A 13202-nucleotide genomic window follows, 5' to 3' on the forward strand; every position below is an offset into this window, starting at 1 on the left:
TGCTACATTTATGGTTTGGGCCATTAGAGGGCTCTGTAGGCCCGATGGATTTCTGTTTCCAACCCCAGGACACACTCAAGAGAGAATTACCATGGTGACAAGACTTGGGGTACAAAACACCCAAATCCACCAGAGATGAGGAATGTTTCACTCTTCACATCTTGAGCTTCTGGGTGGGATTAACACAAATGCTTTTTTTCCCCATTAAGCACATGATAAAAATAGCAAACTGGGGATATCAGCCTCTTTGTTAAATGTAAAATGACTCATTAGATGTTTTTCAAATATTAAAATAAAATTCAAGTGGACAACTCTATATTACTATAAATATCCGTATCTGTAAGAAAATCTTTTCAAATACATCTCAGCTTTTGAGTCTCCAATATTCTGCCTTCTTGCAACTGGCATCTCATTTGCTCCTGGCATTTCTATTTCTGGTTTTCATCATTTCTCTGTGCATGTCCAGGAGCATTATTGTCCAGATGAGACAATCCGATCACTTGTAATATGTGGATTGACATGTCATCTGATCAACACACCTAAAAGTAGAAGCATACATGGACACGTGTGTTAAATCCACCAATCCTAAATATGGAACAGTGTAAGTCACGCTGTTTTTAAATGAAGCAGTTACAAACGGTCAATCACGACATACGTTTGACTCAGCTGGATATTTTCCTGGAAGAAATCTGTGACTGCTCTGTGGTATTCTGTCCGTGGCCACAAATGTGTACCACATGGAACTCCTGGTGGCCTCGAACAGTGGTTCTCTTGGTGTGATCTCAAGACCTGCAGGGTTAGCATTCCCTGGGGGCCGGGCAGAAATACAGACTCTTGGTCCCCACCCCAGCTCTGCAGAATCAGAACCTCTGCTGGATGAGACCCGAGAGGGCGGAAGTAACGTCGACATTTACAGAAGCACAGCTACGAGGAAATTGTCAAGATGCTCCAGGAAAAGACAGCATCCATCACTGATGAGTTTTTAAATAAAACTAGATTATGTCACTCAATAAGGGAGGAAGTAGACTGAAATACAAATCCTTGCTTCATCCCCAAGTGCTTCAAGTTATGCACTGGGGTCCACCTGCCATGTTTCCTCTCATATGTAGACAAAAAATGATAGAAATTCCCTTCTATCTCCTCCCCAAATTAAAAGAAAATAATGCAAATGAAGCTGAACCTGAAAAATGCACCCCATAATGTCTCTGGTGGTCAATTCTTTCTGAATCGCCCGGCAGGCTGACCGTAAGCTGTAAAAGGTACCAGTGGGGAGGTGCTTGTCCTTGGAGTCGGGCATGCGGACTAGCCATGCCGGGGCCAGCAGCTCCACCAGCGGATCGTGTCAGCGTGGCAGCCGCGGCTGGAGACGCTTCTGCTTTAAAAGGCATGTCCTCCTCTCTCTCTCTGCCCTCCAGCCCTTGGCCTTGCCTGTCACTCCCACTCAGCAATACCAGCAGAAGTGAATGCTCTTAAAAGGACTCAGGGGGCCTCTTCTGGCATATGTAACTTTAAAAAGTGCTTTGATTCTTTTTCCCCCTCCACTGTGAAGGACCCTCATGTGAGCCAGCAAACCGCAAAGAAAAACGTTTTAAGAGACGGAACACTTTGTAAGCCCATCTTTACTTTGGAACTAGTCACATTTTCTCTACTTCAGTGGCCTCTGCTGCTGAATAGAGAGGTGTCCTCAGCTAAGTACACACGGCTTCGAGGTGACCACGTTCTCTATTGGTGATGACATTGAGAGGATGTTCCTGGAGGGTCCAGGTGAAAGCCACTTGAGTGAGGGTATTATCACCCTAAAACACTCTCACTTACAAATCTGATGTAGCAAAAAAGAGAACGAGCCACCAGAAATACTAACGTGGAAATGGAAACGTCTCAAGTTGGTTTTGGGGCCACGGCGGATGCTGGGTAAGTTCATTTGGCTCAAAGACAGTTATCCCTGATGGCATCTGCGTATCCACAGATACAGTGTGTCCATGCACTGATAGACACCCAGTTCCCCCTCCTCAAAGGAGCCGTTAAACACATTCCAAGCCCTAGTTAGCTTCCCAAACTTAGCATCTCATACAAACCAAAGAAGGAAAACTATCTAAAAGCACTGTGTCTGTCCATAAACACCCTCAAAAGGGGCGAGAAATTACCATCTGCCACTGCACTGCTTCTGAGATTTTATTTGCTGAGCTCCCTGTTTTTAGAACATTATTTCTCTTATTACCAACAGGATGCGATTGCAACTGGGATGCTGTATGTAGTGTTGTTACTGACATACTCAGTGATTACACCCCTTGCAAAATGTTAATATTATTTCTGACCCTGAGAATACTGGGAGGAAATGGTACTGGCATATGTGACTTCTCTGGGGATGTTCCCTCTTAATAAAGAGATGGTTTTGACGGCATTAGGAGCAACTCTTGAAGTCAAGGCTCTTCTTGAGGCAATGGGACAACCAAGCTGGGACAGGTGTGCAGCCCACTGAGGGCAGCTGGAGGAGGAACAGCACAGTCAGGTGTCTCTGAAAGCAGGGGGACCGCTGACGGCTCCATTTGCCAAGTGATGTGCATGGATACATTTGCTCCTGCTGGAGGTCAAAAGACTTAATGTTCACCTCGTTGAATTTCGTTTTCTATTCTTGACTAGGGAGTAACACGAAAGAAAGAATAAAAGGTGCAAACGTGAATTAGTATGAATTGACGTTCACCCAAGTGCCGGTGAAGTCGCAGAAAAAGTGGGAGTAACTTCTGGCCACAATCAGGGGTTGGTTTCATCTATCAGACAGAATACTCCAGTCGATATTATGACCTGAAAAAAATGCTCAATAAGCCTAAGAAGAAAAGTCAGGAATACCTAACAATACAATCTCAGTTTTGTGCTGCAGAATTGATAAATATCTAGAAAAAAAAAAAAAACTAAGAAAATCAAAGGGCATTAGTAGCTATGTCAGAGTGATAGGATTTAAGTGATTATTAAAATTCTTCACTTTACACATTTCAGTATCTTCCCAACTTCCTAAACTAAGTATGTACAACTCTTTAACAATCGAAAAGATGAGTCTTTTCAAATACACTGTACATCTCCCATCTGAGAGCACTCAGACATACCAGGGAATGAACGTAAGCCTGAACGATGGCTGAAACCATGTTGTCGGCTCTTAACACCTGCTGCCTTCTTTAAAGCTGACCCCGAGGGTCCACTGTCGTGGTGCTTTCATGGGCATCCCAGCTCTGGACCGGGCACTCACCTGGGAAGGTGTCGTCACACTGATCTCCGGAACAAAGTTGTCCTCGAAGAAACTGATGATGTTCTCCTGCTGCAGTTCCTTTGTTGGGGTGACTTTAGGGAGAGGTGGGACAGGAGGCCCTTTCCTGGTCTACAAAGCATCATACACAAACACACAGGAGTTAATTCAGCCAAAGACGACACGGGAGGCATGCAGAAACGTTATGTGAACACAGCTGGGCGTAGGGATTGATCACTGATTGAAATTTAGGTCTGCAAAGAGATATAAGGCCACCTGATTGAGGCAAAGAGCCTTTGCTGGGTGGCCCTTGAGCTCTGACAAGCAGTGGTCCAAGGAGAAAAATTCAGGCTCTAAGGCTCCATCCTTTTCAACACAAGTGTGATATACAGGGTCACAGGCCAAGTACCTGCCTCTCAAGTTAAATACCTTCTCTGAAGTCAACCGAAAATGATTTCTCGCTTCAGCAATACATTCAATTTTTAGAACTAAAATCAAGCAAGCTTTTCACTGGAATCCGTGAGACCACCTACGGACAGGACACATCCCACCCTGCCTTCCAGTATTTTGGAAAGTCAGCACTTTAAGATCTGTCCACTATCTTCTTACAACGTCCCTTAGTTTCAACCATACATGAGGAAGTTTGAAGTGGAGACTCCAAGTTTCCCCATAGGAATTTCATTTTCACCAAAAGTAGGGAAGATAAGGGTGGCGATTTTTCTCTGTATTTATTTTTGCTTGGTTCATTCTCTTTCTTGCAATCATTTGTTCCATACTCTTCTGTTGAATGCACGTGCAATATACCACGGGTGACACAAAAAACGTGAAATGACATGCATTCATAGCCTTTTTGGGCTGTTTTTGGCCCAGCTGTTACAAAGTGCTACAGGAGGGAGGCTTCTTGGAGAAGGTAGGATGAAACAGGTGAGCATGCAAGCCTGGGGAAGCTGAGATTGTGGAAAGATGTCTCAACACACTCAAGCAGAGGGTATGTGAGGAAACATCAAAATCCAAGTAAGAAAAGTAAGTTGATTCCTTAGAGATGATCACAATGCCCAAGTCTCACATCTCAAAGTCTCCCCAGTCGGAGACTCACAGTCACTGTCCCCACTCCATGGGGTTATCCCAGATGGAGTCACCTTACCGTGGGCTCTTCCAGTCCCCCAGTACCTGTGATCCCTTCCTACCTGTGAGGGTGACCGAGGCCGGGCTGGTGCAGGAGACGCAGGAGCCAGCGTGTGATTGGGACTAGCTGTCGGGCTCGGGATGGGTGACGGCTCCTCGGGCGGCGATGGGGTCTTTGCGATACGGAGGGGACCTGAGTCACTAGATGAACACAGGGAGTAAGCAAGGCGCCTTCTAAGGAATGGTACTTATTTCTCAGGGGCCCCCTTTCCAGAGAAATCCTGAGGCAGAACAGGTTCTGTGTGTTATCTCCTCCCTGGTCCAGTTAATTCTGGTTATTATTAATGGGGATGGGATGCTGGGTACCATTTATCGTCCACTCTGCACCAAACCCTATTCATAAATGATCTCTAAGGTCACCAGACCCAAGCACGATTGTCCCCACTTTACAGGTAAGTAAAAGGGGCAAGAAGAGAATAAAAATTCCTAATGTCACTGGACAATTTAACAGATCTGAATTCAGGCTTTGGTAATGCAAACCCCTGTTCTTTCTGCTGTGCCAACCAGGCTCTGCAAGGATCTTCCAAACATAAGCTGAATTAATGGAACTAATTTCACTTTTAATTTATAGGAGACTCTTGCTATGGCATAATCTATAGAAAACCCTACCCCCCAAATTACAAGTTGGATATTAAAACGCATCCCTAGGATAGTGTTAATTAAGATTTTGCAGGAGTGCTTTCTGATAACATTCAGAAACGAATTCGTTATTTCTCTTCCTACACCTTAGAGAACAGTAACTCAACTCAGACACGTTGAAGTGTGCAAACAAATTATGTGATGGATGAGAGTCCGCAGTGTTTATTGAGAAGCCACCACGTTCCCGGCGCTGGGCCGGATGCTCGCAAACAGCCCAAATGCAATGGCTAAGACAGCACTTGGGACACATTCTACTCTCTAAGAATTTCTAAACACTACAGATTGCGGGAACACGGTCTGCACCCCAAAATGAGCATGTACACAGCAGCATGGTCTACATACTCAAGGGGTCGGGGGAACGGGTCCCCTGGAGAGGACACGGACACAGCGCATGATTGGGGCCGTGCCAGCAATCATGACCTCTGCTGGGAAGCACTAGCCCCCCATCTATGCTTAATGGAGACGCCACTGAGCTCACTCACCACCTCGATCTGCCGAGGAACGTTGGAAAAAACGAGAGGAACATTTGTTAAGTGGTCGTGGCCCCACTTTCTCTTCAATTTATCTGACTCAGCAACATCGAAACTTCCAGATGTGCTTGTCCCTTTCACCTCTGCATAAGGGAGCCACCTTTTCCCATGCACTTCATTTCTACGTCACCCAAACGTCATTTTGATATTCTTATCACAAGTCTTTCTTGGTTTCCAGCCCTGTATTGAAATAACTGTATTGGAAACAGCAGTCCACCCCTTCGGTGTGTATTTTTAGGCAGTGTTCTTTCCCTCAGAAAAAGAAGGTGTGCTTAATGCTCACTTAGTATGAGCTAGAACAAAGCTAGAACAAAGGGTGTCAATGAGAACATTGCTATTTCCAGAGAGATCCAACCAGTAATGTATGGAGGTGGTGGTGCCTGTGTGTATGTGTGTGTGTGTGTGTGTGTGTGTGTGTGGTATATATGTGTTTCTATAAATGCATGTGTATATATTGATGCTAAAATTGTAAGTATAGACTGTCAGGACTTCATATTACCTTACAAGATGCTTAGTTTATTAGCACCTTTTGATTTTTATTGACTTAAAAAAATGAGATCTTTAACCAGAGAGGTTACTGAACTTACTGAAGGAAGACAAAGCAAGTTAATTGCAGAGTCGTAAACCTGAAGGCTGGGTCTTCTGACTTCCAACCCAAGCCTCGCTACCCTGCATTACCTGAGCACATAATGTCTGAGAAGGAAGGAATAAAAAGGATGTGCAAATCACAGGAGAAAGCTGGTGTGAAGCCCAACCCCGGCCACGTAGACCCTTCCCCTACGGGTCACTGGGCCTTTGGTACATCTGACCGGCATGCTCAAAATCAAGCCAAACCAATGTTCAATAAAACCCAAGCAATGCAGTGCTTGCAGGGTCAAGGTCACGTTAGGAGGTAAGATGGTGGTGAGGTCTCACCTACTTCTTCTTTCCTTTCCCCAAATGGATTCATTAGAGGTGTCAACACCAGCAAGAAGTATCAGGACTAACTGTTGTGAGTCTGGAGAATTCCTCTCTTCTCCAAATAAAGTAACAAGTGGACAACTAGAAATTAACACCATTTCTGGGAAGCAGAGAGAGGTTGACAGCAACTCTTCTGTGACAATGACAAAAGCCCATGGAGATACATCTGAAGGCTAAAAGTCAATGTAAAAGGACAGAACTAAGGCTGCTGTCAGCCTATGGATGGACAGGCTCCTCAGTTTTGGATCTTTGTAGGGTAAGTAACAGAGTATAGGCTGGTACAGACTGCAGAAATTGCAACAATCCTTGCCTGAAAGATGCATGATGTTGAACTTGGCTCTAACGAACATGGCTTACCTGGGAGCTCCTTGAATGGTGAAGGCCTTGTCAGCATGCTGGTCGCCCAGTTTCGTCATGACTTCATACAGTTTGTGGCAAAGCTAAGGGAACAGAGGCCATTTGTCTATTAGCTGCAAGTCATTCTGCAGCCAACTCAAACTATTGCCCCCAGGTAGGAATTGTTTATTGAAAAGCTAAGAATTTTAGGATAGTATGGATGGTCAGGCTAATTTAAATTCTGAATAGGGTCTAATTTAAAATTGATGTCCAATTTGTAAGGCCACAAACACAAATAAACTTTATATATATATATATAATGTATGTATACACACACACATACGCAGACACACACATCTATATATACATATATATCAGAGTACAGAGCAGAAGACAAAAATCTTATTGTTTACATTGATTCAATTAGAGATAAAGTCATCCCACTCTCCTGCTGAACTAAGAAAACATCAGTGATGAGAGAGCTGCTGACTATTTGAATTTTTGGAGACCAGTTTTTCCTCAGCCTCAAGTCTCACTTAAAAATCCAATTTTAAAAACTGACTTAAAAAAAAAAAAGACACTGAGACTGTAACAAGCAGGCAGCAACTCATGAGAGCACAAACTAAAATCTTTTCCCAGATATACAGAACCATGTGGTCATTACCCAAAAATGTAGAAATATTACTGAGAGCAATAACACACTGTTAAAAGAAACATGCAGGAGAGTAAATTCTTTGTACGATGTGGAACCACTTCATTTGCTTCCAAAATGAACGTTCATTTTCTTTATGTTCCATAAGTAAAAATAATCACCATTACTCACCACTGCAATTTCCTTATGAAACTTGGCCTCTAGGCTAGAGACATTTTTGAACGTATTGACATAAAATCCAACTCGTCTACCGTGTAGAGACACAAAGAGAAGAGAAGAGACAGGAAAGACCGGTCAGCATAACTGTATTTTTAATGGCAATGAAATATATTAAAAACAGGTTTCCTTTACATAATTTTGAAGAGCATTGGATTAAATAAACTACTTAACCCAAAGTATGCCCAACCTTTCCTGATCTGTTAGTGAACAAAAAAAGCATCTCCTGGTGTAGAGCACAGCCTTCCCTAAAATGTGGTTAACACCTTAAGAAATGGTTCTCACACTTGAATGTGCATCAAGATCACTTGGAGGTTTGTTTCCGATTCAGTAGGTCTGAGGTGGGGACTGAGAATCTGAATTTCTAACCAGCTCCAGGTGATATTCATGCTGCTGCTTCAGAGAGAACATTTTTGGAACCACTGCTCTAAGAATTTGTATTTTAGATAGGTATCTTGTAAAGGTTTTGAGATAGAGAAGTTTATTCTTAATTTTTACCAAATTTAAGTGGTCTGGTTTGGGTATCCTATCTTTGGACTCTGAAATTTGATGGAGGGAAATAAAAAGAAAACCCTACAAATTAATTACAGTTCTTCAGCTAAAGTTAGAGTGTGCTTTCACTGAACAAGTCAAAACACCTGCTATTCATCCACAATACTTCAACCATGTTTGTGAAACAAAGTCATGGTCGGGGGGCGGGGAGGGGAGGCGTCCTATGACATGAGCAAAGTCCCCTCAGTCTTCATTTGTAGGTCCCTAAGGGTAAGCACACCAGTCAGGTCAGTGGATTCAGCCCAGTATCCCCAGTATAAGCTCCCTGTGCTCTAAATGTAGGCTCTTTGGACTCTACATTAATTCAATCCTTCTGAACCCATCCGAGGAAATGACTATCTTGATTTAATTCATGCTCTTTTTTCAATGACCTTCTCAAAAATAAGTCCAGAATCTTGATTGGTTAATTAGATTCTAAATCTCAATCAAGAGAAAGTAAGGACTGAGGCACAGAGAGTTTTATTTTCCCAGGTCATGCAACTAATAAGTGGAGAAACAATATTTGGATGCAAAAGGAGGAAAATGCAATAAAAAAAAAAGCATGGGATGTTTGCCAAGAAATCTGTGTAAGCATGAATATTGTTATTCCTGTGTTTTCTCATAAATTAGGTGGTTTAGGATTTTAATAAAATAAAAGCTAGAAGTTCAGAGATTCAGAGATGAAACAATAGTTTCGTGCTAAATCCATCCTACCAATAAGATTTACTTTTTCTATGGCTTAACCTGTACCTTAAATTCCTACCATGCTTCACTTAATCTTTTTTTTTCTTTATAAGATTAGTTTATTTGGATTTCCTTCACCTTTTTATTTTTCAGCCTTATTGAGGTATAACTCACAAATAAAACTGTAAGATATTTAAAGTGTACATCATGGTGACCTGATACAGGCATACACTGTGAAAGAATTCCCCCGTCTAGTTAAACACCCATCACCTCACATATTTATCTTTTTTGGTGAGAACATTCAAGTTCTATCAGCCGATTTCAATTATATAAGAGCACTGTCAACTACAGTCATGATATTTTACACTGGGTCCTCAAAACTCATTCATTAGAGTGGAAAGTCTGTACCCTTACCGACCTCTGCCCACTTCTCCCACACCCAGCATCTGGCAACCACTTTTCTACACTGTTTCTATGCGTTTGCCTTTAAAAAAAAAAAAGATACCGTATGTAATGGTAACATGCAGCACAACATGAACCATCAGAATGACAGGGGATAACAAACGTTGCTGAGGATGTGGAGAAAAAGGAAACCTTGTGCACTGTTGGTGGGAACGTAAGCTGGTGCAGCCACTATGGAAAACAGTATGGAGGTTCCTCAAAAAGTGAAAAAATAGAATTGCCACATGATCCAGCAACCCCACTTCTGGATCTATATCCGAAGGGAATGGAAAGAGGATCTCAAAGAGATATCTGCACTCCCATGCTCACTGCAGCATTATTCACAATAGCCAAGATATAGAAACAATCCAAGTGTCCATCAACTGACGGATGGATAAAGAAGATGTGGTAAACAGACACAATGGAGTATTATGCAGCCTTGAAAAAGAGGGAAGCCCTGCCATTTGTGACAAGATGTATGGACCCTGAGGGCATTATGCTACATGAAATAAGCCAGACAGAGAAAGGCAAATGTTTCACTTAATGTTCTTTATCTATAGTGATCACATGTCCCTGAATCCACCTACTTTTTCTTTTAATTGATTTAAAATACAGTTTATCCTTGAACAACACAGGTTTGAACTGCGCAGGTCCAATTACACACAGATTTTTCCCAATAAATACAGCATGTGTATTTTCATTTTACAAATCTTGAAATTAACTAAGTGTGGGGAAAACTTTGTGTTGAATAAGAGATCAGAATATCTGGAATCAAAAGCACTCGGGTTTGATGTCCTCACGCCAGCCAAACTGTTTCAGTTTCCTGCCCTTGGGTGAGACACTTATCAATCCCTTTGTCTTTGAGGAAGGAGTAGCAGTACTTAGATTTTAGCCTGTATGGGGGCAGTGCCCCAACCCCCTGAGCTGTTCAAGAGTCAACTGTAATATACATAATCATGCATATGTCTGTGTATATACACATACACACATATTAATAAAGAAAATCCTGGCGCAGTGTGTTTGGGAAATAGTAAGTCCCGTGAGAGATGAGAGCCGGGTGAGGCAGCCCTGTGCTCAGGGGCAGAGGACCTCCCAGACCACAAAGCACGCATTTATTTGCAGGCGATGGTTACTTGCAGCCTGTGGCCATGTTTGACCCGGGGAAAGGAGAGGGCTTGGCCCCGTATTTGAGGAAAGGCTAAGGAGGACAGAGGCTGGATGGGAGAGGAGAGACTGCACGTGCAGGTGTCCTGACAACACTGCAGAGGTACCGAGCTCACTGTGCTGTTTGCAGAGAAGTCTCCCTGGGGGACTCTAAGTGGCAACCCAGGACCCCTTCTCTAGAAGCCCAGTCATCCAGACAGTCATTCCCCATTCAATTACTCGGCAAAGAGCCTCTCCAGCTCTGGGAGCCTGCCCTGAGGGTGGCCGAAAGTGGCTCCAGGAACTGAGAGTTCAGCTGGAGAAGCACCGGAGGACTGATGAATGAGCATATGCTCCATTCATCCCGGTGAGAGAAAGAAGCAGATTTCAAAACAGCACATGGATGCTAAAGTCACCATACACGACCAAATATCGAACAGTCGGCAGATACGGACAGAAACAGCTGAAGGAACTGAGAGGAGAGGGGAGCAACCAGCCCTGTGCCAGCTGCAAACATCTGCTTGAGAGGACAGACTCAGGCTGCCCAGAGGGATGGGTCAGCCTAAACATACCAAACCTTGAATACATTTCGCAAAAACAAGAATCCCCATTCATCTTTAACTTCTCTTTCCTGACACAAAGCATATCTGAGCTTGTTTACATCAATGATTATTTAGAGAAATAATTGGCACCGTACTAAAAAGAAATCCCTTATTTAGAATGACTAAACAAGCATCTACAATTTTCTAATATTTTTATTGTTTCCTTTTTAGAACTTGGAAACTAAAGCAACCAGGATGGATTTAATTTACCAAAAAAAAGTTCAATATTTTTGATGCATCTAATATAGTGATTCTCTCCAGTTTATGAAATTAGAGATTCTTTCAAAGTGGGGACTGCCTTCGACTAGTTCACTAGTACAAGCCCAGGGCATATGACAGTAGTTGGTATAGACCAGACGTGCAGTACATATTCCATGAATGAATGAGTGAAGAATGAATGAATGAACAAGCAAATGAACAAACCAATGACTGAACAAATTTGGCATTCATTCCACTGGAAGGGCGCATTCTGACCATAACCTTGGCTTGTGAAAAACGAGCAGTAAGAGATACATTCACAACAAGTGCTCGGCTCCGAATTCTGATATTATCTGCTCGGGAAGTTTCATTTCAGAAGTTCTTCATAAACACAGGATTTAGAGACATCACCATTTCCCCAAAGGACTTCTCTGAAGCATCCTCAGGTCCCTTCTGGTTAGCTGCCAAGACCAACTTGATTTCCTTACTAAGACGTTTCTGTGTTCTTGGCAACGGTGGAAAGGACTCACAGCTGAGCATCCCATGGCCACCGCCTGCCAGCCAGGACATTCCCCTCTCTGCACTGCCCTGAAACCTGCCTCCCCTGGGAGCTGATCACCGCTTCCCCCGAACCCCCTGCAAAGGAAGAGGCATACTCTGCCATCCCTTTTATCACCTGTACAGAAGCACCTTTACCTTGACCATAACGATGGTAACTCTTCTTGTAGGTCAACGTTAAACTCTTCAAACACTTTCTGTGCTTTCTGAAATTCCTCTTCTGCCTACAAGTGACACATAGCAAGTTTACACTAAAAAAAAAAAAATCACATAAACACACACGATTTCTAGTCACACCAGCATCATTTAATACAAAATAGAATTCGCTTTATGGGAACATTTGGGGAAAAAGAAAAATCTGGTTAAAATCCACAAGAATTTTTTCAATGAAAGTGAAATACTAAATCTTATTTTAAAAGAGAAACTAGATTGATTACAATGGTCTGGTTGCTTCCACAGTCTCTGGCGGATTCATTCATTCTACAAAGATGCGTTAACGGCCTGTCACATGCACTGCTCTGACCGGGATACTGGACGTGGCTGCTTCCCCAAGAAACTCCCCATCTAGTGGGAAGTCCAAATAATTACACTACAAGAGAGAGCTGATAAGCTGCCATGGAGCACGCTACTGGGGGAGACGCACAGAGAACAGAGAAGGTTCCAAAGGGAAGGATATATTTTAACTTGACACTGAGTCTTGAAGAGTTAGCAAACATTGTTGGCTAAAGAAGATGGTGGGGAAAGGACTGCAGTACGTAAAGGCTCCTTGGGTTGAATTCCAGCTCACTGACCGTGTGGACTTGTCAGGTTGCTTCACCGTTCTGCAGCTCAGGTACCTCACCCACAAAACGGACAGAGCACTGCCCCCCTCACAGGTGTGGGGAGTATTAAGGAAAGACGATGTAAGGGAAGTGGTGAACATAGTGCCTAGCCTCTCTGGGACCTTGCACAGAGGGGACCCCTCATCGTGGCTGCTCAGGGACTGGTGTGTAGGTCAGGGAGGCTCTAGCTTAGGATATGTGTGTGGAGGAAGGACAGGAGGGGAAAGAAGACTTGAAGGTTGACAAGGATGGAGGGGTGAGTTGTAACCAAACTGTGAAGGCTGCACACGCCAGGCAAAGGAATTGAGAATTTCTTTCTACAGGCAACGGGAGCCAGTAAAAGACCAGAGTAGTGGAGAAACTCCATCTGGAAGGCCATTCAGGCAGCTGTGTGTAGGGAGACGGGAGGAGATAAGACTAGAAACAAAGCAGACTGTTAGCAGGTGTCTTCAGTGAGTTGTCAGTAAA

At 43.3% G+C, this 13202-nt stretch overlaps 1 protein-coding gene across 2 annotated transcripts in view; it reads right to left on the reverse strand.

Moving 5' to 3' along the window:
- Window positions 1-13202, reverse strand: part of AMPH (amphiphysin) — a 146875-nt gene that overhangs the window by 37759 nt on the left and 95914 nt on the right. For both annotated transcript variants that reach the window (XM_032484251.1, XM_032484252.1), the window contains exons 7-11: window positions 12052-12137; window positions 7712-7787; window positions 6910-6992; window positions 4426-4564; window positions 3242-3370 (exon numbers count right to left, since the gene is read on the reverse strand). In XM_032484251.1, coding sequence (XP_032340142.1) covers window positions 3242-3370; window positions 4426-4564; window positions 6910-6992; window positions 7712-7787; window positions 12052-12137 — 513 coding nt within the window. The remainder of the gene's footprint in view (window positions 1-3241; window positions 3371-4425; window positions 4565-6909; window positions 6993-7711; window positions 7788-12051; window positions 12138-13202) is intronic.

The sequence above is a fragment of the Camelus ferus genome, chromosome 7 (genome assembly GCF_009834535.1).
Source record: "Camelus ferus isolate YT-003-E chromosome 7, BCGSAC_Cfer_1.0, whole genome shotgun sequence".
Taxonomy (NCBI): Eukaryota; Metazoa; Chordata; class Mammalia; order Artiodactyla; family Camelidae; genus Camelus; species Camelus ferus.